Raw genomic sequence first — 22,904 nt, forward strand, 5'->3', positions numbered from 1 at the left:
CAAGAAAATGTACAGTAACTGTGTTATATGCTATTTTAAGGTAAGACTTTATCAGTCTCTCCCATCAAAGTTTTCCTATTTCACATTAAATATTTGAAGAGCTACTGGTTTTGAGAAAGAGCAAACCTGAATGACTTGTTAAAGACAGTGCTCAGGGCACTGAACTAGAGGAAGGAATTCTGAATGCTACATTCTACATTGACCAAGTCTTGATCTCCAGGTAAGATGCTACCACCCAAACACTGCCTCACACAACAGGAGCCCTGATCTGTGACCATATTGTGGTACTTACACATCATGGATATCACCTCTCAGGTAACACATGTAAAAGAACCTTCAAAACAATCTGGATGCTCTCTGCTTTTGTCCTTCTTATTAATTAACTTATAGGGAAAATTGCATACTACACTGTGGGTATTAGGACGCACACTCAGATATCTCTTTATTTGGAAGTAATTTACAATCTCAGTTTGGGCAAAGACACTAAAAGGCAGCATTGCCAGATGAAAAAAAAAACCAAGAGAATCTTACTCATCAAAAAACATTAAAAAAGAACTTATTGGCACAACAGACATAAAAAACTTGTGGTTTTCACCAGGTTAGGCAACTTCTTCAGTTGCTCACAATCACACAACATGTCATAAACATATAACTCAAGAAGGAGTATGAAGAAGGATTTTTATTACAGAAATCAATACATTTCTAACCATTCATGAAATCTGAACATGGTACTTAGTGATGATGGATTTGCTGTTGCAGTGCCTGTACTAGAGACTCATCAGAATGACTCTTAGGTTTGATGAGCCTCTTTCACGGACCCTGCTGTAGGTAGCAAAGTGCCCCTCTGGGTGCTCCCTGCCTTCCCCCATCCCTATTTTGATCTTAATTTACAAGTCTTATTATTGAAGAAACTGAAGGGCCTCGATCTTTCATTCGTACCTCTGTTAAGAAAAACACGTCAGAGGTAAGATTCCAAGATACAAGCTAAAAAGGATCTTTAAGACCAAAAATACTCATAATCTTAAGATTTAACTCTGAATACTGTGATCATCAAAAAAAGTAAAAAAAAAAAATAAAAATGCATAGGCACAAAGGAGTAATTAGAATATAAAAGGTATAAATCCATTTCAAGTTTCAGGACATATGCCAATTTTAGCTAGGATTGATGAAGGTTTAACGCCTATGGGCAAATGACTGTTGCTAGGAGAACTGTCCACCCTCCCTGCCCTAGGCCCATTTGCTCAAGACCATCAGGGGACAACTCGCCGCAAAGGCAGGCTCTGGAAGTCTGTCACCTCGTTATTTGTGCTACCACTCTACCACATCATTTGATGGGAACATTCCTATTCTTATTAATCAGCTAATAATAAACTCAGAGTGAAAGAGTGAGCATAAATATCTTCTTACAATATTGTAATTAAATTCCATAAGCGCTAGTAATTTCAGGATTATGGTCTGCATGTTTTTGTTTTCATTTACCAATGATATGAAAATCATACAGAGAAACTTGTTCAAAGTTGGGTTTTGTGTGACTTACTCTGTGGTGATGACAGCCATTTACAATTGGCGGAGACTCAGGGGGCAAAGTATCAAAGTATTGAGACAAGCACATAATGCAGTGACAGCCAGGTGTCCTAACATGATCTTAGATTTTGCTGTCTTTGCTGGCACTACAGGTCCCACTCTCTAAATCTCCTAACAGTAATGTAAATAATTGACTACTGCTGCAAGTTTATGTACCAGGTGCAGGTACCCAGACTGGTGGTGGGGTCTGCAGGGGCGGCCCCTGTGGGAAGAGGCCGGGGCTGCCCCGCGCCGGACACAGCCAGTTCCAGCCGGCTCCAGCGGCCCCCCTGCAGGGCACAGCTGGGCCCCAGCGCAGGGCACAGCTGAGCCCCTCAGCCACGGGCGGGCGCCTCGGGGAAAGCCTGAGTCAGAAAGGGCAGAAAATGTTGGGCAGAGAGAGGAGGAGGGAACAAAAAGAGTGAGAAATAGCAGAGGGAACACCAAGGTTGGAGGATGAGAAGGAGGAGATACTCCATGCTGGAGCAGATGTCCCTACTGCAGCTCATGAAGGACACATGCTGGAGCAGGTGGATGTTCCTGAAGGAACCACAGCCCATGGAGACCCCATGCTGCAGCAGGGCAAAAGTGTGAGGGGAAGGAGCAGCAGAGAGAAAATGTTCATGTACTGACCACCCTCCACCCGGACTTGTGCTGCCTGGAGGGAGGTAGAGGAATCTGGAGTGGAGTGAAGCTGAGTTTGGGAGAGGGGGGAGGAATGGTGTGGCTTTAATGTTTGCTTTGGTTTCTTACTACCCAATTCTATTTTAATTGGCAGTAAATTAAATTAATTTTCCCCAAGTTGAGTCTGCTTTGTCTATGACAGTAATTGTTAAGTGATCTCCCTGCCTTTATCTCAACCCATGAGCTTTCTCATCCTATTTTTTCTCCCCTACCCCGATGGGGAGGTATAGTGAGTGAGCAGCTGGGTGGGTGTCTGGCCCATAGCCAAGGCTAACCCACTACGGTTCATCTGTCAGGGTCAGTCAGGCCCCAAAAAATCTCTTATTTTTTTATGCATCTTTAGAAGAGAGATATTTGGTGATTTTAAACTCTGTAATTATGTGCAGGTGTGTGTACACACAAGCACATCAATATTTACTACATGCATTCTGCAAGGGAATCCAAAATGTACCCCTTTAGAAAAAGAGGTGGGAAAAACCCACACTGGCAAAAAAAAAAAAACAAACCAAACACAAACCCAATCGGGATTAGGACAATAAAATTTGATTTCTGTTACCACTGACAAAACTCAGCTAAAACTCAGTGTTAAAACTCAGATATTGATATTTGTTTGCTTGAGAATTCCAGGCTTTTTCTTCTAGAAAGCATTTACAGTTATGGGTCAGATACTGCAATGGATATGTTACCGAAACGTAACATAGGGTGTCACTGTGGTTAAAGCTGCTAAACAATACTAGGATTTTGATGCGAAGGAAGAAATCTTAGGGAGAAGACAGGGGAAAGATAAGCCTCCTGCCTCTTTTGGTAGCTGCCTCTCATCCATCATCTTACAGAACTACATCCATGCTCATGAAGTAAAAACAGAGCTGCATCAACTATGGTCGTAACTTACTTGCTGAAAGGCTTCTTAGCAGCATAGATTCTGCATTAGAGCAGCTGAACTCATAAAGCCATAGACAAACAGCTCCTCTTCAAGCTACTTACGTTAGAACATGACATCTTGCAAATCAACAGAAATGCAGTAATAGGTCTCCATTTCTGGGAAGTATTTACAGTACATACAAGACATAGGAAAAACGGCATTGGAAGTAGGTGTTTGTTAGATATTATTCAAGTGGCACGACTCCTCAACTCTGACTTGGGATATTTGCTTAGCCATCCCTTTAAATTCAGAAAAATATGTTTGTATTCCTGATAAGCCACACTATAAATAAAAGCCCCAGAAGAGTGTATGTCCCATCACTTGGTACCATTTCATGGTACTTCTTTTTCCTACAGGAAAAAAAGCTGGCTTTTCCTTGAGGGATTTTTTTTTTTTTAGTTTGCTTATTCAACAGCAGTACTCTGACTCCATCATTCTACTCTTATGTCAATAATAAAGAGCAATCAAGTATGACATTAGATAAGAACTAAATTTTGCTGTTAAGTAATGCAACACCTTTAGCACCTCACTCCAAGGATTTAAAATATTTTAAAATACTGTTGCATTATATCTCAGATTAATTCCTGAGCAGTGGCAGCACCCCTACCTTATTGGAAAGACAACTGAAATATACATTAATTACATTTTCTTAAAAACACGTCCTGGTTAATTACATGCCTCACAAGGGAAGAGGGAGAAATCATAAAATCCCACTTCCTCTGTTTCTTGCTTTAACTGTCAGGCCACTTTTTCTTACTATTTTACGGCATAGTGGTGTAATTGTTTTTCCCATGTGCATGTTTTGCTTTTTTATAGAAGATCTTTCTCTCAGCTTTCTCCATGGGAGCTTGTGGAAAGATGTAAAGGTAGAGAAGGAGAAGTGGGGATGAAGTGACAAGTATACAGATAGTTTTACTCCAGATTACATGCCAAATTCAAATTGGATTCACTTTCTTACAAATCCTGAAATACCTTGTTCTAGATGGAGTTATATGTTGGATCTATTTGAGAATAACTGAAAGGAGGACAATACTACTTGTAAATTATGTTGTGACATGCTGAAAGTTTTGCCCAAATCTTGAATTAAATGAAATTCTCAAATTAAGCATATTATTGGGTACACTAATAGGCATTACGATAACACCTGGACCACTCAATGGCAAAATCAGAATTTTACTATAAAACTTTTATATATAAAATTAAATTGTTATCATGAAATATTCTCTAAACTCAGAAAATGGTCTTACACAAAACTTAAAGAAATACACAGTCCCCCAAATTAAAGCACTCATAAGATGAGTCACCTCCTGTAAGCACAATAGCAAAAGTTTTTGAAGAGACAATCAATCAAACAATAATGCAAACCTCTCAGAGGATCCAGCTTCACGGGGGAAAGAGAATATCAGTGTAGGTACAGACAGTCACTGCACTGGCGTTTTCTGTTTTCCAGATAAATGAGGACATTTTACAGCAAGTTAACACGGACAAAACAATGTTCTCAGAAGCCTGAGCATGAAAGACTTTTTCATTTAACTGGTACTCCGCAAAGGCAGAGTGACTTGGCAAAACCAGAACATGTTATTTAAAAGAAGCCATTAACTACTGGATTACATTTCCTTGAATACCTACCAAAAGCTGTCCAGCAAAGCAGATAAACAAAATGAAGGAAAGCAAGAGAAACGCAGCCCCAAATGAAATTCCAAGAATAGATGTTCTACAAGAAAAGGAAAACATGTATTAATTTCTCTGTTACACATTTGTAGCATGACCATTCGCATCTAATACTGATGATGCGAAAAATTACCATGTGCAAGTTGCAACTTCCAAACATCAACACTGTGGAAAACCAATTCCAATCCTTACCAGAATGATAGGCCTTTTCCCTGCCATTTTCTCAACTCAGGAATGCTTGAATTGGCTTTACATCTGACTTTGAGAAACTACTACCATGAAAAGATAATGATTTCCACAAAAATAATTTAAATGACAGAATGCATAACAGCAGCAAATTTTTGTTTTGTTTTTACTTTACAAAGCCTGTATTAAAGATCTTTATTACTTTATTTTTATGCTGTTGATTTTATAACAATTTAGGAGTCTAATAGATACACAAAATAAACTTGTTGGTAGTGTACATTCCCTCCCAAAGGTAGGAAAAGCAACAGCATGGGACAATGATGTCCAGTTTTCAGTGTCTCGCAGCTAGAATCTGTGATATCAGTGATGCTGCAGTCTCTCAGCCAGCAAGGGCCCTAATAAGCAACTGCTATTTCATGAATGGATAGGGATTCAATGCCTCTGAAAACTCCATTTTGCATCAAATTTGACTGGCTGGCCAGTTGATTCTGAAGTATTGGAGGACAGGATAGGAAGGAAAACTAAACACCATGAAGAAAAGAAAAAAACAACAACAGTCTTTAAATTAAAAACATTTGAGTAATCTATACTCTTCCTGAAACCATCCTTACTCAGTGTTCTAGCTCATCCTTTTCTTACGTGTTATAAATAGGAAAAGTCTAGCCAAAGTAGCATCACTGAATACTCAGTAAACAGAAACAGGGATGCAGAAACAATCCGGGCATGAATTCATTCTGCAATTTTGGAAATCTCTCTATATGAATACTACAGTAGAGCGTAATTGCTCCATCAAGCACCATATGAGAGTTACTTAGCATGGCTGCCTAGGGAAAGATGCAGTGGGACCTAATTATGTTTAATGAATGCCAAGAGGAGATCACAAGCTCTGGACCAACTGAGTTGTTTAAGTAAGGGAACTAGATTCTGTCATGAAGTCCCTCACCTGAGAGTCTGCTTTCAGTTTTAACCACAGATTTGACATTTTTACAGATTTAAAAAATATCTCTCAACTCCTCTGAGCACCAGCCAATATTTTATCAAGCCTTACATGCTAGAAATATTGGCATGACATTTTAGAAATAAGTTTTATATCCCTTGCTTTTTCCACAAAACTATAATAAATGTTACATTTTAAGTTAGCTCCTCCATAAATGATGATTCAGAATTAAAATACATTATTAATAAAAGCATACATCTCTGTTCTTTAGAGATGCCCTGTGAATTCAAATATATACATCTTAGAAACTATAATACTAAAGATTTAGGAGTAGAACTCTATGGATCAATTTCCTTAGATTACGTACAAATATTGGAAAACATTTTGATCTGTTTCAACAACAGTGTTATAGAAGCTATTTTCAGGAAAGAACAAAAAAGCATTAACTTCACAAACCAAATTGATATTGCTGCCATTAAAAGCATTTTGGAAAGTAATTTATGAGCTTCCCTGCCAATCATTCAGAGAACCTCTTATATGCTAAGTATTCATCAGATTTTGGGTTGATGTGAACAGCTGATGAAAAACAACTCAAAATTCACAACATATATTAATCTTGAAATAATGTTTCTTTTAGAAGTTATTTGAAAATCATTATTGCTTATGAATACATCTTGTCCCAGAATTTCTCATTGAGACTGAGACAGTAAGCTGTACATCAGAATATGTAAAACTACAGTCTCTACTCTTAGGAATTTAAAATCTAGTAAGCAACGGAAGAGATGAAAGAAAAGGAATATAATTAACAGGCTTCTTTTTTATATATGCATAAACACTTTCAATCATATATGCCTTTCAGTAAGATTCAAATAATTATTCCTGCATTTCAAACCATTGCTATTCTTTCCCTGATACAAAGGATACAAAAAAGGAGCCTGCATACCTGGTCCTGGTTTTGCGGGGATAAAATTTATAGAATCACTTTTCTGTTCCATTTTGTTTCAGTCTGTGACCAGCTGTGGTGTGGTGATCAAGGCCATTAGCAGTTAAATCCAGGGCAGCTGACCCAGGCTGGCCCACAGGTGTATCCTATAACATTAATGTCAAGTTCACTATAAATGGGAAAGCTGCTGGGGAGAGGTGGGGTGATGTTTGGTTTTTTTTTTTTTTTTTTTTTTTTTTGCTTTGCTTTACTCTGCTCTGCTCTCTTTCTTCTTTTCATCTTTCTCCCTTTCTCTTATCAATGATTGCTATTCCTGGAATAACTTGCCACCACTCTGTGGGCTAAGTATAATTTTGTATCTTTTGTATTAGCATTAATATTGGTTTCCTTATTTTATTAAATCTGTTTAAATTTTAATCCATGAATCTCCCTCCTTTTCCCAATTCCCTTTCTTGGTTGGGGAAGGGACACTGGGTGATAGAACAACTGCTTATTGTTTAGCCCTGGGTACAGGCTAAACAAAGACACCACCTTAAGAAATTATTCAACACAAGAGTAGCCTTAAGAGTCAAGTTTGGAGTGTATCCTTGTAGAAGAAGAAATGCAGATGTTTGTGAGAGAAACTGTAGAGCAAGGGAAATAAAATTAACATGGTATAAGGAGAGCTTATGCAAAGAGTACTTAATCACACAGGCAACAGGCAAGAACAAAAGGTCTTTGTAGCTGTTTTACATGATCAATGATGTTATTGAGGTGGCACAAGGAAAAGAATTACATAGCAAGGTGAACAAGTTTCTAATTATCAGGACAAAGAAAAAAGGACTGAGGATAAGGAAAAGTGGCATCTTAGAATCCAGATTTGAGTGGTGAATACAGAGAAAAAAGTTGTAAGCTTTTTGCTCCCCACACCCCAATCTTTTCTGGGAAAAGCAGCTCTTCTGTTTCAGTTAGGCTAAGCACAAATAGTTTCATACTGCTCCTAGAAGGAAAGAAGTGGGCTGAAAATGCTGTAATGGGAAGCAAAATACTAAAATTAAGTGCCACCATAAACAAACCTCATTTGAGGCAACGACCATAGGAAAACCATAAGATACACTTATTTTTTTTTGTCACTGGCACATTACAAAACCAGTACAGGTCTTTACAGTAAACTAATCTCACCTTTATTGTGTAAAGTCATCAAACTCATTGCACAAGTCAAGTCACCAAATGCATTGACAGATTTGGGCAACCCATTTTGTTAAGAGAGCACCTGGATTCCCATAAGTCAGCTAACTTTTTACCTGCCTTTTCCTATGTTTCAAGGAATGCCCTCATTTCTGAAAGGTCTGCTCTTTGCTACAGTGCCCCACCAGGAACCCTGACAGGACAACTTTTGACAATAACCTCCAGAGGGACAAAATTTAAAATTGAGAAAACAATGAGAGCTTTCCAGGCTTCAGATTATTTAGACTTGGAATTATTTATGATCTTGGCTATCCTTCTCACATTTTTCTGGTTTCATCAGTAAATATCTGTTTTGAATAATTAATTTTTATCTGGTGGTATGAGATTGGAAAAAAATTTAATGTATACGTACTTATGTCTTGTTCGTAACATTTTAACTGAAAAATAAAAATTTATTATGAAGGTAAAGACACTGAAAAATGGAGAAGAGAATGTATTATTTCTATGCTTTTGTAACTTTTAGGAAAATACGTGACTTACGGCACATGTCCCTTAGTGGGACATAAAGAATTTCCTTAGCTTGCCAGGTAATTAACATTCATGTTTCAAACTATTTGATTTGAAATTCTCTTGAGGTGATAAAATCATAATGAAGCAATTACAAATGACAATTATACAATGCAGTACTGAATTCAGACTTTTTTGGTATCTAATAGTAGCTATTTCTTTCTTAATTTGACTGATGCTTTCACTAAGCCATCGATGGATTCAATGGCTATGTAGACTAGCTGTATGGCAGTTTCAGTGTTAAGGAAAATCATCTGAGTATTGTAACTCCAGTTGAGGTTTTTTATTTAAATCAGATACAGCAGGAAAATAGGTGGTAATGGTGTTTTTCTTTTGTTTATACTGTCTTATATTTTACACACCTGCTTTCAGACAAGGTTTTTAAGTACTACCTTTTCTATGAAGAAATTCAGCTATGCTTGATTGGAAATACTATGTTAAGGCCTCCGAACCATGTTCCATAGGTAGAACAAGACTATTGTCAGTTTGGCATGACTCAGGACAAAAGGACCCAATTTCTTGAACACAGCAGCCTCAGAGAGCGAAGACTTTGGGAGAATCTTAAATGTAGACCAAGCAAACCCCTTACTTGAACAGCACAAGAAATAACTCCTGTTCAATAGGAATATACTTTCATCAATTCACCTGTTTGCATGTCAAAAACCAACACGACCAATTCCATGTTAGTTGACTGTTTCCCTAAATAAAGAACGTAGGGTTGTCATGAATTACTAGAGATACTTCTGTCACTTGGTAAACCAAGAATGCTAGAGAGCCACTGAAGGCCTGTTCCGAGGAAATGTAATGATCAAGTTTTGCTGTCATTTTACTGTCACAATAAAGACCTACTCCTCATGATACATTTCACCCCAAGATATTGTTTACTTGATTAAATTTATATTTACCACTGTGTAAAGTTTATTATGAAAACACCACATCAGTTTATTGACCCCAGGAAAATTAAAACATTAATAAATTATTTCAGCCTTGAAATAAATGTCTAGTGATCTTGGGAGATATTACTTATTACTTGCAACTTGCTGGATGTTACTCACAACCAAATATCTTCAAATCTACTTTAAAGCAGCAGGTGGTGTGCCTGCACAGAAATCAATGATATCACGCTGCTGCAAAACCAGATTAATGGAATAGTGAATCAATAAAACCCAATGACAGACATAGTTTATCTCCCTGTCTTCATTAGATCGCCATTTAAAAATACTATAGAATTTTCAGAAGAAAACAAAAAGGCTAGATAGAATTTTAGACTCAACTATGACTTATTTATTTTTTTTTATTTATTTATTGCTGGAAGGAAATAACATTTGCAGCACTGGAGTATGTCCAATTTAAGCTACATTTGTGATGACTATGTGCACTTGTGACTTTTCAACACTTCTTTTTTAAATTGCAATGCTCCCAGTTTTCCAGCAAAGATGCAGGTGCCTGTATAATATCTTGCCTTTCTGTCTTCCATTTTTACATCTCTTAAATTAATCCACAGACCCCTTGAAGCTGGATACCATTCATGTTGGTAATACCTGATTCTACACTCTTGCTTTTACAATTTAATATGCAGCCCTATAAAAGGACCAAAAGATAATTTACATTTTGGTAATGAAAATGATAAATGATATGTATCTTTTGCTCTGATGTAATATAAGCTTATGTTTTTACAAGTTGGAGGACACTTTCCTTAGACTAATACAGCTCCCTAGAGTTCACTGGTTTCAAGTATCTGATATATTTTAATGAGCTACACAATTGGTTTAAGAGACATAATAAGGATATAGCAAAATCAGCATCTTACTATGTGTATGATAGGTGATAAATATAGATTCATTTTCATGACTGAAATCAAAACATAAAAACAGATTCATAAATCATACTGTTGGCAGGGACTAGTTAGATCCAAGTTTGGTTTTTGGTATATCACAAACCATGAATTTCCCTGAATTAATTCCTGTACTAATCAAAATACAGTATGAGCTTGTAAAATACACTCATTATGCAAAATGACAAAATTAGTCATGAGTCTTAATTTCATATTTTGCAATAGTAATGTCTAAAGTCAGACTGAACCATGTGCAGGAAGAGTGTCTCTGTGGCTTGTGTCTGCGTGTTAGAACCTAGCTGGGAAACCCTTTGCACAAAAAATGCTGTACTATCTGAATAGAGGTCCATAAAAATTTATACGAGTTATGAAACAAGTCTGCAGTATGGAAAGTCAATTTATAATGACTTAACAGTTCCTCCTGGCTTTGAATTAAAGTGTAAGTACTATAGCACAAGACCAGTCAATCAACTGAGATTATAAATACTACTCCTGAAAGCACTGCAGAGGAGAAAAGACTATAAGTGAAGAAATACTGTATCACAGGGAATATACAGTGTTGGCTCTGGAAACAATTGCTATAAAACAAATATCAACTTTCCACTAGAAGACTAATAAAATATTATTTATTGGAACTGTCTTCCAGTTTTCTCAGCCTTTCTAGAATATGCAGATAGAAAGATAGCTAATTTATATGCACAAATATAAATTAGCTCACAATATATAAATTCTGATAAAAATAATTATTCCAGCAATTGATTATAATATTTAAAAATTAGTTTTAAGAAGAGACATTTTATGAATAGTAATGCTCTGTTTGCACGCTGAATAGAGCAGTATCATCACAGTAATATGTTAAATACATTTATTTAATCACAGTCCCAATTCTGCAATCCATTTTGTCCCACTTCAACGTCCAATTGTCACACTTATTTTACAGGTAATTTTAGTTGTACGAATGTATAGCTTGTATTGCTGGGGGTTTTTTGCACATATGAATTCAATTGCTGTCACCATCACACATTTTTAAATGCAAAGAGAAAAACTAAAATGAATGAAGAATTGATACTAATGCTTGGCACCACACTATTGACAGCATTTAAAATTAGAAACAAGCATAACTTTGAAAATGGGCTGAAATCCTCCATACTCTCTGTTCAATTTCATTTCCATGAATTGACCTCTGTAATCTGACAACTCAAAAATTTTTTACTTATACATTTTTATTTTTTACATTAATGAGCAAACATACATAGGAATGAGTACAGGTTAAATACCACTTACTTTGGCAATACCAGAATCTGGACAACAAAAATGCAGAAGAATATGAGACACGCACAAGTCACATAATACTTAAATGCAGGCAGAGTAGTTGCTCGATACTAGAAGAAAAAAAAGGCAAATATTAACAACATAGTTTCCAAAGCAGATAAAATATCACCCAACTGAAATTTCAGCTTAAATATGCAGATACGTATAGGCAGCCTTTAGCAACAGTAAATTTCCTGTTGCTCAGTGGCTTCCACATCCACTCACACAGGGCTAGGGATTATCAGGCATAGTATTGAAGCCTTTTACTTCTTGAAAAACAGTTAAGTAGCCATGTCAAATGGTTTTGTCTTCTTACTCCACAGAAGAGGACTATCCCAATTTCATCATAAAAAATTTAATTTTTTAAAAAAAAAAGTGAAAGCATTTTTTAAAATATTTTTAGGAATGGCCAACCATTCTTAGCCGATTCCAAGTTTCTTGGTCATTAATTCCCCAAACTGATTTTCAATTATTAATAAATACTGAATGGGCTGAAACAGTTATAAAAACCCATAAGTCATTTAGACAGCAAACTTCTGAGCACACAAAGCAGCAAAGTGTAAACTGTGCTACAGATGTGTATAAATGTTCTATTTCCAACAGCATAGCTAGCAATCATACTGATATTTACTGGGGCTATATTATTACATCAATTAAAATATTTTATGTCTGTGTTAAAAGGCCTCATATGTCCACTGATACTACTAAACACTTCTTAGGAGAGAGTCAATTTGATCTGTTTTGTCATGAAAAAAAACCTATTTATGAATCTCTAATTAGCCTGTCTAGAGACATGAGAATTAAGCAATGAAATATTTATCAGAGTTGTTCTGCTATTTGAGCTAGATATGTCTAGATTGAAACCAATTAAGTACTCAAAGGGAAATGACCTAAGTATTGGGCCTATTAAAGTTACTTACTATTGAAGTTTTTTTCAAAGGGTAAGAGTTTAAGATTTGATTATTAAAAGAAAATGTACCAATGATTATTTTCACAAAGTGCTCAAAATGGAAACTTTATAAAATGGGAAGTGCATGAGCTGTGCTTTCCAACTGCAACTCTTATGCCATCTTCTAAACAGCCTCAACAATCCTTGAAACTTTTTTCACCCTTTCACCCAAGGGCATACAACACATCTTTGGCATCTGGCCATAAGAACACTATTCTACTGATCTGTGAAAGAATCTGAAAATTACTTCAGATGCTTTGAACTGAAAGATATCTACAAAAATAATTAAGTATGTATTTGACCACCACATGGGACCCAGAGGATACTTGCACCTATGCTGTACAATGTGAACACAGTATGGTAATACTTCCTCTACCCCATTCTCATCAGGTTCACTCATTTATACAGCCAGTTGTGGTCAAACCTACCTCTTACTACCCTGAAGGACAGCGTAACTGTTCAGCTATCAGCTGCCCTATGTTTATAAGAAAGCAGAAAGAGGTAACTCTCCAGTCTTCCTGCTGAAGCTGTCAGTATGTAGCAATACACTCAAGCTCTACAAGGCTATAAAACGAAGAAAAGGCCTGACTTTCTAGGCTAGTGGTCATGGCAGTCACCTAAAAGGAAGGAATCTTTCATTCTGATTATTACTCCAAGGACTAGAAACAATGTAATTTACTCCATCTGTACATACATGTCTCAAACATGTTTTATCACACATAGTAGTCAGAAGAACATTTAGTGTGTTGCATCCAAGACAGCTAGGTATTTTCTTAAAAAAACATTTATAGTATTGTTTGCCCAGAATGACTGTGAGCATCAAGTGCATATGGAGAAAACTAATGAGCAACTGATATCATTACAAGACTATCATTGCTACAAGTGGAGTCTTTGAGACATGGCAAAATTAAAAAAAAAACTTAAAACAGTGGAGTTTGATGTCTTTTGAAGATGTAGGTGGTAGAACTTAGGAATTCTTTGCTCCAGTTACAGCAAATTTGGAGTATCAAACCTCCTCCCACTTCTGCGAGACCATGAAAATTTCAAGAAATTCAAGTGAACTGCAGAGCCCTACGAACAGAAAAGCAGTCTCAGACATCATATTCATAAAATTTCTTCTGTAAATGAATTTTTTTCTGTTCTTCTGTAAAATGAGTACAATATTATTGTAAGGTTTGAGCACTTCTCCCTGCAGGAGAAGTGCTGTGGCCATGGCTCTGTGTTACAAAAGCAAGGGATACAAACCTCACTTAGGATGAGGCAAAGAAGGAATCAACCATGAATTTGCAGTGAAAATAACTTACTTCTTTTTCCAGAGTCTTATTATAGAAAAGAAGTGATATTCTTTGAATGTCTTCAGATTTAAGCCACTGCCTAGAACAGAAAAGGAACATCATTAATTGACCTAAGGATAAAGTAGTCCTGTCTTTTTATATTACTGAAATCCAGTAAAATAAGAAAATCACTTTGAAGAAAGCAAGTTCTTCTGTATTGCAATGTATACGGTGAATTGCACTGACAGTAAGAGTGGAAACTACAAATCCCCTCTCCCTTTTGACTGCTATTGCTAACGTACACATGAAACAAAAGCTCAGATGAACCATTTTTCCTGTGGATTGTTTCTAAGGACAATCAAGGGAGAGATTTATATGATGCAATTCTGACACTGATATTCCACTCATGTCCAAAATACTGCAGTATATCCAGTGCACAGAAGAAAATCTGAGATAAAAACAGTCCTTCACAAGGTACCTTTAAGAAGTGCACTGTTACAATATGCAAGAGTGGTGGGTAAATTACACTTTATGAACTCGTATTCTGAACAAAAATGTAAAAGCATTACTAAAAGAGGTGGAGTGATTTTGTCTTTGAGCTGTATTAGTCTCTTGACTATGACCCTGTACTCTAGAGGTAGATTTTGATCTTTTTACTGATTATAAAAACTTCTTCCCTGCTTAAAAGTGAAAAATACAAATAGAATAAGTACTTGCATTGAAATGACAAACCTATTTTAAAATAAGTAAATCTTGACAAAAGCTTGACATAACTTTTACAAAATGAAATGTTGTAAAATAATATGGAAGTCTACATTTATTTTAATGAACATTTGAAAAGAAACAGAATATTTAAATTTCAAGAGGGTTAGGTTGCTTGCACCTCAAGGGGATTAGACAAATTTGAAAAAAATATTTAAGCAGACTACTTCTGTGAACAAGCATTATTTGAGCTTGAATAATAATAGCAGGGCTTGAGATTATTTTGCAACTTTTCCAGCAATAACTTTAAATTAGGCTCTAAGCTAGCGGTGTAGCTAAAGCCTTCTAAATAAAAGGGAATGTCTCAACTGACAGGCTGAAATGCAAATAAGTAGCAGCAATGAACCACAGTGGAATATATTCTAAATTAAGGTCCTGAGAGAACAGAAGTGAACAGAGTGGAGTGTAAGCTATTAGCTTTGATTCATGAAATCTAAAATATTTGTTTCCTTGCCTGGGAGACTGTTCCTGTTCCTGTGCAATCAGTTTCATTATAAAAAGGGGCTGAAAACATACTCAGTTTTAGGTATGCTTAATTCAAAAATGTACTTCCCAGTTTGCTCTGCAATGGCTCACATCTACATCTGATCACAGTTATGATTCTGAGAAGAAACAGATATGATAGGCTGTTGTACATATAGCATGATTTTGTTTGGGTCCATCTGTAATCTACTGGAGAAAACATTCAGTTTGTGGAACATTTTTGGTAAACTGAAAATTAAGTGCAAGTCTTTTTCCAGTTAGTTATAAAAATCGAACAAAAAGTAACCCTCTTCTCCAAATTGTTAACTAAATTCCCTTTTCTTCTTATGGTATCCGACAGGCGGATTGATTTCATTACCTTTACCACACTGCTAAAAAGTTCTGCCTGCAGATCTACTCCCAAAGGCCTAATTTGGTCTGTACGCACTTGATCACATGTGAAGTCAGTAGTGCCATTTAAAGCAAATGCTGCCTCATACTCCACATTACAAGCTCACGTTTTCAGGAGCTTTTAGTTCTACTTTAAAGCTCAGAAAAAATGATACTGGTTTTAGGGAGCAGGCACCAAGTGGTCTGAGATGAGAGAAAAAGTATAACACAGACAAATGGAAGTGGAGAGTAAGTACAGAAGCGGAAGCACAAAGTCACATACCTTTGGCACAGAGATAAGGGCTGAAAAATTCTGCCTACAGCCTGACTCCCTGATAAGCCTAAAAGTGCTATCTGCAAGTGCTTGGGGATATGCCTCCTGGGAAGCTAGGTACCAAATTTCTGTTTAAATCCTTTTACCATTCAAGGAACAACACAGACAGACAGCTGAATTCTGCCTGTATCCACAGAGGTGTGTGGTTTGACAGGGCTTGTACTGATTGACAATGTACAGCAACAAAATATGCACAGAACATAGCAGCCACCATGACTTAAAAGAAAAAAGAGAGGAAAGAGAGTGTGTCTCTTTAACATCGTAACCTGCTTGTCAGAGAGCAAATAGCTTTAGTTACCTCCCTCTATAGGTATATATTTAGCTAGCAGATTGCTATCCATCCATCACATGTCCTGCAGAAGTCCCTTAACCACCAAGGTTCGGGGTGGCATAGCTAGGGCTACTCATCCCTGTCCTGTGCAGAACGGGCACTTTGCGGCCAGGAACACTTTGTTCAAGGTACGGGGAAAAGAAACATGTGGAGAAAATATAATGTTACACCCTAATGGCTAAGGCACTCAGCTGAGAGACAGAAGCTCTTTGTTCCTCACTCACTCTTTTAAATCTATATTTACATATATTTTAATGTAGTGCTCTAACAGAATAATAATGAATAAACAGGTCATAACTTTCCTCCTGCAACTTTGCAAGGAGCTTTACCCACTAAATACACTACTCTGAATCATGCTATAAGGCCAGCAGGCTGCTTTTTTGATGCCACAGTTTCATTTGCATTCCAGAAGAAGGAATTGTACCCAGACGCCCCAAATTACTGACAGGATGTGCATGTGGCGCTTGGCAGTTTTGTGGAAAGATAGCTAAGCTAGCTTGTGAACCAGCAGGACAGCAGTGAGTGAGGGAGTCCAGAGAAAACACTACACTGCTTTAAAAACCTGAGATACCATTTCAATATGCACTGCACTATTTTACACTGTGTAAAAACAGTGATTCATTTGGACTACAGCTTTGTCTCGGACTAAGAAGATCCAGACTCTACATTCCCTTATCTTCCAGTTACTGGCTGTTGAACACCTGGGCATGTAATGTCCAAAAGACCCACATATTATGAGCATTTGCTTGCAACCAGTTACTTTTTTCACAGAAGGACACGTGGCAAAGAACCATGACATGGATGAAAAAGTCAGACCGTGCTGACAGCTCAGGGTGGAAGAAACTATGGCTCTGTACAATGAATGCTTGCTTTTGAATTATTTTCATGCAATTTTCTAATTTAAAAGGTTAAAAGAATGTTAATTTTAATACCATATGTTATGTGCAATAATTTTTTTATTTTCTTCCAGTTATAGACCTATTTGCTATACAATCCAAACTTTACACTTAAAAACATTTAGAAATACCAGTTCTCTCATAGATTTTCTTAAAAGTTTGCTTCTTGATTCACAAAAGCAAAAGATTTAGCTTCACAACCACTCCATTAGATCAGCTGATAGTGTTATTTTCATTTTGCAGCTGAAAAATTCAGGCTCAAAAACCACGCACAATTATAGAGAAAACAAAAATGTGATTAGTTTTGTGTCCTAAATGTAGGAAATTTTTCATCTAATTTTTCTGAGTGCTTAGCATTCACATAGTTAAAATATTATTGGATTAACTTGCTGTTTGGGGAATCAGCACTTTTGAGCACTCATTCTCAGGTACCCAATTGAATAATACCATTTAAGTGATTCATTCAGCAAATCAATACAGGGATAAGTAGAGAATCTAGTTTTGGAAGGTGGCATTCAGCCTCTCTGATATATAAGATCATTCCATATCTCTGCTATTCCCCCTGTAAATCACAAAATGCACTGAAACTTTTTCAGAAACCTTTTTTATCACACAAATGTCTTTTATCCCCAAGTTTCTCTGAATTGTATGCACTAATTAGATAAGACAGGGATTTTCTGAGATAGAACAACATATAGTACGATCATACCAATACTTCATTTTAATTCATTTATACAGATGCTTTACTTTTGACATCAAACCATCTTTTTTACAATCCACTTATCAGAGCAAGTGTACCTGAAGACACATAAAACCTGCCAAAATTTATATAGCAGTTTTAGGCAAGACTAGTATAATGAAAAGGCTTTGCCTATCACATGACCTACCCTCTTTCACTGTATTCTTTGTATGACCTATAACTATGAACACTTTTCTATAATAACTGAAAAATATTTTCCTAAAGCCAAGTACCTTTTAATAGGACTATCATGTACAAAAACCAAATGTCACATATAAGCATTTAATAATTAGGTGTAATACTCAGCTGATTAAGATTCTGAGCAACAGAAGTAGAGGGGAAAACATGTAATTCATCACAATTATTGTCCACATTTTTGAAGGGCAATTCCCTTATTTCATCAGATAAATATAAGAAACATGAACACTTATTTTGAACTGGTATTGATTTTTCAGTCTTATCTCTTCACCGGCAAACGGAGAACATCAATACTGCCTCCAGCTCTTCCTAGGACACGGACTCCCCCAATAATTTCAATATGCCATCAAGCTTAGCCTTCTCTAAGAAATCAACCAACCAGTTGAAACAAAGAGATATTAAACTATGATTTTAAGGAAAGTTTCTAATTCTGAGGACACGTTTCTGTGACAATTGTGAAGCATCAATTTTCACGTCATTCTGATTCTCAAGCCAGCTATTTCTTGTGTCTTACTTCTCTGCTCTCAGATGAGATAATTCTGTAGAGTTACAGCTATGAGTGTACAGATACGAAAAGTTACAGAGCAAAAATCCCTTTGCCATGAAGAACAAGACAAGCTAAAACCTCTGTCATACCATGATTCACAGGCACTGTCTTATCCCATATAGCAGAACATGTTACTGTACAGCCTTCGCAATGTACACAGCTTCCTATGCCAGTATTAGTGACACTTTTACTGTGTTCAGACTTCTGTGTGCATGTGGGAGTCAGAATATTAAACACTACCATCTGTTGCAGATTTATGTCAAAGTTGAAGGAAGGAGACAACAGAGGATAAAAACATACTTTTGAGCATTGATTCCATCAATGGCCTGGATCATCCTCTCATTTAGTTCCTCCTCAAACCTTCTCTTCTGTGATTTTGTTCTGAAATGGAAAATGTGGGAAGTTACTTTGGAAAATCATTACATTGTTAATAAACATTAACTTTAAACAACGAAGTAACAGCTGGCATAAACTTGTGAGGATAATAATTTTTTAGCATTTACGCTGCAATAGCAGCTACAGGCTTCAGGCACACTGAGCCTCATAAATAAGCTCTTAACAAAACCAGCATAAGCTACAGTCTGATACACACACACACAAAAAAATCTACAGTTTAGCTATTACGGAGCACTTACTTAAAAAACAAACACAAGAAAACATTTTGTAAAAAAAAAAACAAACCAAGAGAGTTAAAAAAATTCTGGTTGAAGGAAAGTCTTCCACAACATTATGAATTCATAAAAAAGAATGGGAATATGCTCAAATTCATAAAACATTCCTGTTTCTTGCAGTTATTTTAAAAATCCTTGTCAGAATTGTATGATGAGCAATAATGTGCTAATGCACTGATGCATAGTATATATTGTCTACCAAAAGCCTGCTAATGCTTCTTTTCTTGGAAATATTTTATTATTTTTAATAGGAAAACTGAGCACCAAGTCTGAAATTAGTTTAAACATATGTCATGTTTCTCTATTTATAACCTGAAACACAACCGCAGTGAAAAAAAAGGATCTTTACTTTTCACTGGACTCAGCATGAAGCCAACAGAGGATCATCAGAATGGGTTTGTCTTTGCTAACATATGTTACTGTAAACATCATCAGTCCTTTCAGCAGTTTGCTCTCCTTAAAAATGGAATATTTCAAATATTGCCAGATTATGTCTCTGCCTCTTGAAAACTTAAATCCAATGTTAACTTAATAACAGTGTTTTGTAAGAAGTCAACAGTCAGATCTGAAATTTGACTCTCTACTTACCAGAATTTTCTTAACCTACAAACTGAACCCTGTCAAAGGTAACAACAGATTTTCTTCAACATCAAGTTTTTGGGTTATTTCCCCAAAACTGATAACCTGTTGCAGGATTCAAATTCATACAGAAATTATATTAGTGTACTTACAGTAACTTTAAACAACCCAACTGATTTCATGCGTATTCAATGCTATAGAACTTAGGTAAGAAAGTGTTTATAACTTATTTTTCACATATCAAAAAAACTGCCTAAGAGAAATAACTAGACAGATGAGGAGACATTATCTAGTGACACTTAATCCTCTTGGCAGATCCCTAACAACATATGGCTATCATGTAACTAGATAAGAGCTAAGATTGCCACAAACAGAAGCCTACAGTCAGGCTTCAAACCCCACATTTTCATATTCTAATAAAATACTGATTTTTCAAAGTGCTTATTACCATTTCAGCTCTCTCCAGTGGGAATGACTGACTAGCTTATCTAGAATCCTAGCTATATCCCTCACTATGGACATTAGATTCCAGTAACAGTTTCTAGAAATTCCTTTCATAATATGGTATCAAGACACATGGTAACATTTGTACCTTTTAGATCTATTTTGGAGTGGAATCTAGAAACACAAAAGCAAGAACGTCTCAGAATCTTGAAGAATTCCATTATTTGCAAATACCACAGTCCAATGATCTTTCTTTTTACCATAAGGCTGATAGAAGTCCTTTTGACATACTGTCCAATTGTAAATGCTCAGTTTTAAAATCAGAAACTGTTTTTATTAATATCATGTGTATTCAGTCAAAACTTGTTCATCTTCTGGAATTTAGCAATAATTTAGGTAATTGCATATCTCCCCCGTAACCTGTGATGATTTGTTGAGGAGACATTTACCAGGCAGAGAGATGGGGAAGGAATGGCCAGAATGACTTGTTTGCATAACCAAAGACAATAAAAATACAATTTTTTTAAAGGGTTGTTTCAAACGATTTTTATGCTATTTGTGATGTTGCTTATAATTTTGCAAGAAAGACATTATCTGAAGCGTTATTAGGCATTAAGATAAAAATTAACCATTCCAGGTTTCTAACAGTGCTAAGCTTGTTTTTTAATCAAGTGTCATTCTTTCCTTGATTTAGAAATTCTGGGTGTTTTCAAAGAAGTTATAATTTCAACCCTCTTTCCATCTCTCACCATCTTGCCCTAGTCACTGAAGTACCAGGCAGGAGAATGAAAACTTAAAGCTATTGTGATTTTGCAAACATTTTGTGTTAATAGGAGCACTACAGGAAGACCACAAATGTTTACTACTGCAAACATACTACAGACGTTGAAATAATAAAACACAATGCAAATACAAAGCAATTAACAAAATATATAAAATGTCTCTTTTAGTACATATTATTAGCTGTTGTAACACAAATTATTAACAGCCCTTTCCATTTTCTCTTTTCTTACCTCTATGCCTCCTTTCAATTTTCCTGCATGTAATTTTCTCCCCACTGATAGAGTAATTGGGTTGTTACAGAAAACGAATAGTAGCCCATCAACATACATATACTAATTCAGAATAATGCTATTTGTTAGCAGGAAATGTATTTGCAATTAATAAGTAACACATCTGCCAAATCTGTTTCCACAGCCCTTCTCTATGTAAGAGGTATCAGCTGAAAAAAATAGTTTGGGTGAGAAATGGCCCTCGATATTTGAAAGCATGCCTTATATACATATGAAGGCATATGAATGTATATGTATTTATATGAATAAGTGATTTTTAAAAATTAATTTACCTCTCTCTGCAACGCTGAAAATGATATTGCCCCATGGGAACATCCTAAAAAAACAAAAGAAAATACCTATGAACTATAATAGACTTTGATAACATTAAGTTCCTTTAAAAATAGTGTTGAAAATAGGGTCAAGTAAGGAGAAAAGTTTCCAATACAAATACTTCTAGCATTAGATTAAAACTGTCTAAAAGAAAAATCCAGCCAAGAGTGAAGATGGAGTGACCTGGAGACAAACTGATCTACCATTATAAACACTAAATAACTAATACAACAGTCTGAATCCAATAATGTTTTGTTTTACCAGAAAGTCACTGCTTCAAAGTCACCACTATTATAACGTAGCCCAAACTCCTGTCAGCTTCAGCAAAAACCAATGATGTTAAGTGTTTTTGAAAGAGACAGACCTGAGTGGCCAAATACAAGCAACGGTGATTACTTTTTATTGATAAGCAACAGAAGTCATCACAGTCACATTTATTTTGCGATTAATAGTGATGGCTGGGTACTTTCTGTAATTAACACACCACAATCCACATTCTGATGCACTGTATTTATTGAACAAGATTGGTTAGGTGGCTCAATCCTATGTTCTCATAAGTAACAGGAATAAAACTGAATGCCAATATTGAAAACTTACTAGAATTTACCTTTATGTTTGCACTTTTTAGAAGCAGAAGATAAACGCAATGTACAAGCTGTGGACTGACAGCTTTCTACTGATAGCAGTAACAGAGTATTCACAAAACTAAAAAGAAATCTTTTCTGTTCAGTTTAAGAGATGTAAGATTGAGCTATAGCACTGTGAAACTCGGGCCATCTGCCATAGCTGAGGAGTGGTTACTGCACTTTCAAAAGGTAGATGTTACAGTGACTTTGGATTTGGTTCCCAGAGAACTCTTCTAATAATGTCCACTCCAGGTACCACAGGGATATTCTAACTTCACAGCTTTTGCTCCAGGTTTGGCCATGTTCCAAATGAAGAATGTAGCTAAATAGCCAATAAATCTCAAGGATTGTCTCTGTATCAAAAGTGTTCCTTCCCAAAGGTGTTGCACTCTGGCTTTATGTTCAAAATGTCTTTCCATAAGGTGAACAGCAGCCACTCTACATGACGTGACTGGGGCTCAAGCTCAGAGGGTCAAATTGTGTATTTTAGTAAGTATGTTAGACTCCTTATAATTCAGAGATGCCCTTATAG

The 22,904-nt window shown here is 36.1% G+C and overlaps 1 protein-coding gene across 1 annotated transcript in view; it reads right to left on the minus strand.

Annotated features, from left to right (window-relative positions):
* The window catches only part of ADCY2 (adenylate cyclase 2), a 236,481-nt gene that overhangs the window by 70,133 nt on the left and 143,444 nt on the right, over positions 1-22,904 (minus strand). The window contains exons 11-15 of the mRNA XM_068397286.1: positions 21,707-21,750; positions 18,968-19,048; positions 14,039-14,108; positions 11,759-11,856; positions 4,799-4,883 (exon numbers count right to left, since the gene is read on the minus strand). Coding sequence (XP_068253387.1) covers positions 4,799-4,883; positions 11,759-11,856; positions 14,039-14,108; positions 18,968-19,048; positions 21,707-21,750 — 378 coding nt within the window. The remainder of the gene's footprint in view (positions 1-4,798; positions 4,884-11,758; positions 11,857-14,038; positions 14,109-18,967; positions 19,049-21,706; positions 21,751-22,904) is intronic.

This window comes from Nyctibius grandis, chromosome 3 (assembly GCF_013368605.1).
Source record: "Nyctibius grandis isolate bNycGra1 chromosome 3, bNycGra1.pri, whole genome shotgun sequence".
Taxonomy (NCBI): domain Eukaryota; kingdom Metazoa; phylum Chordata; class Aves; order Nyctibiiformes; family Nyctibiidae; genus Nyctibius; species Nyctibius grandis.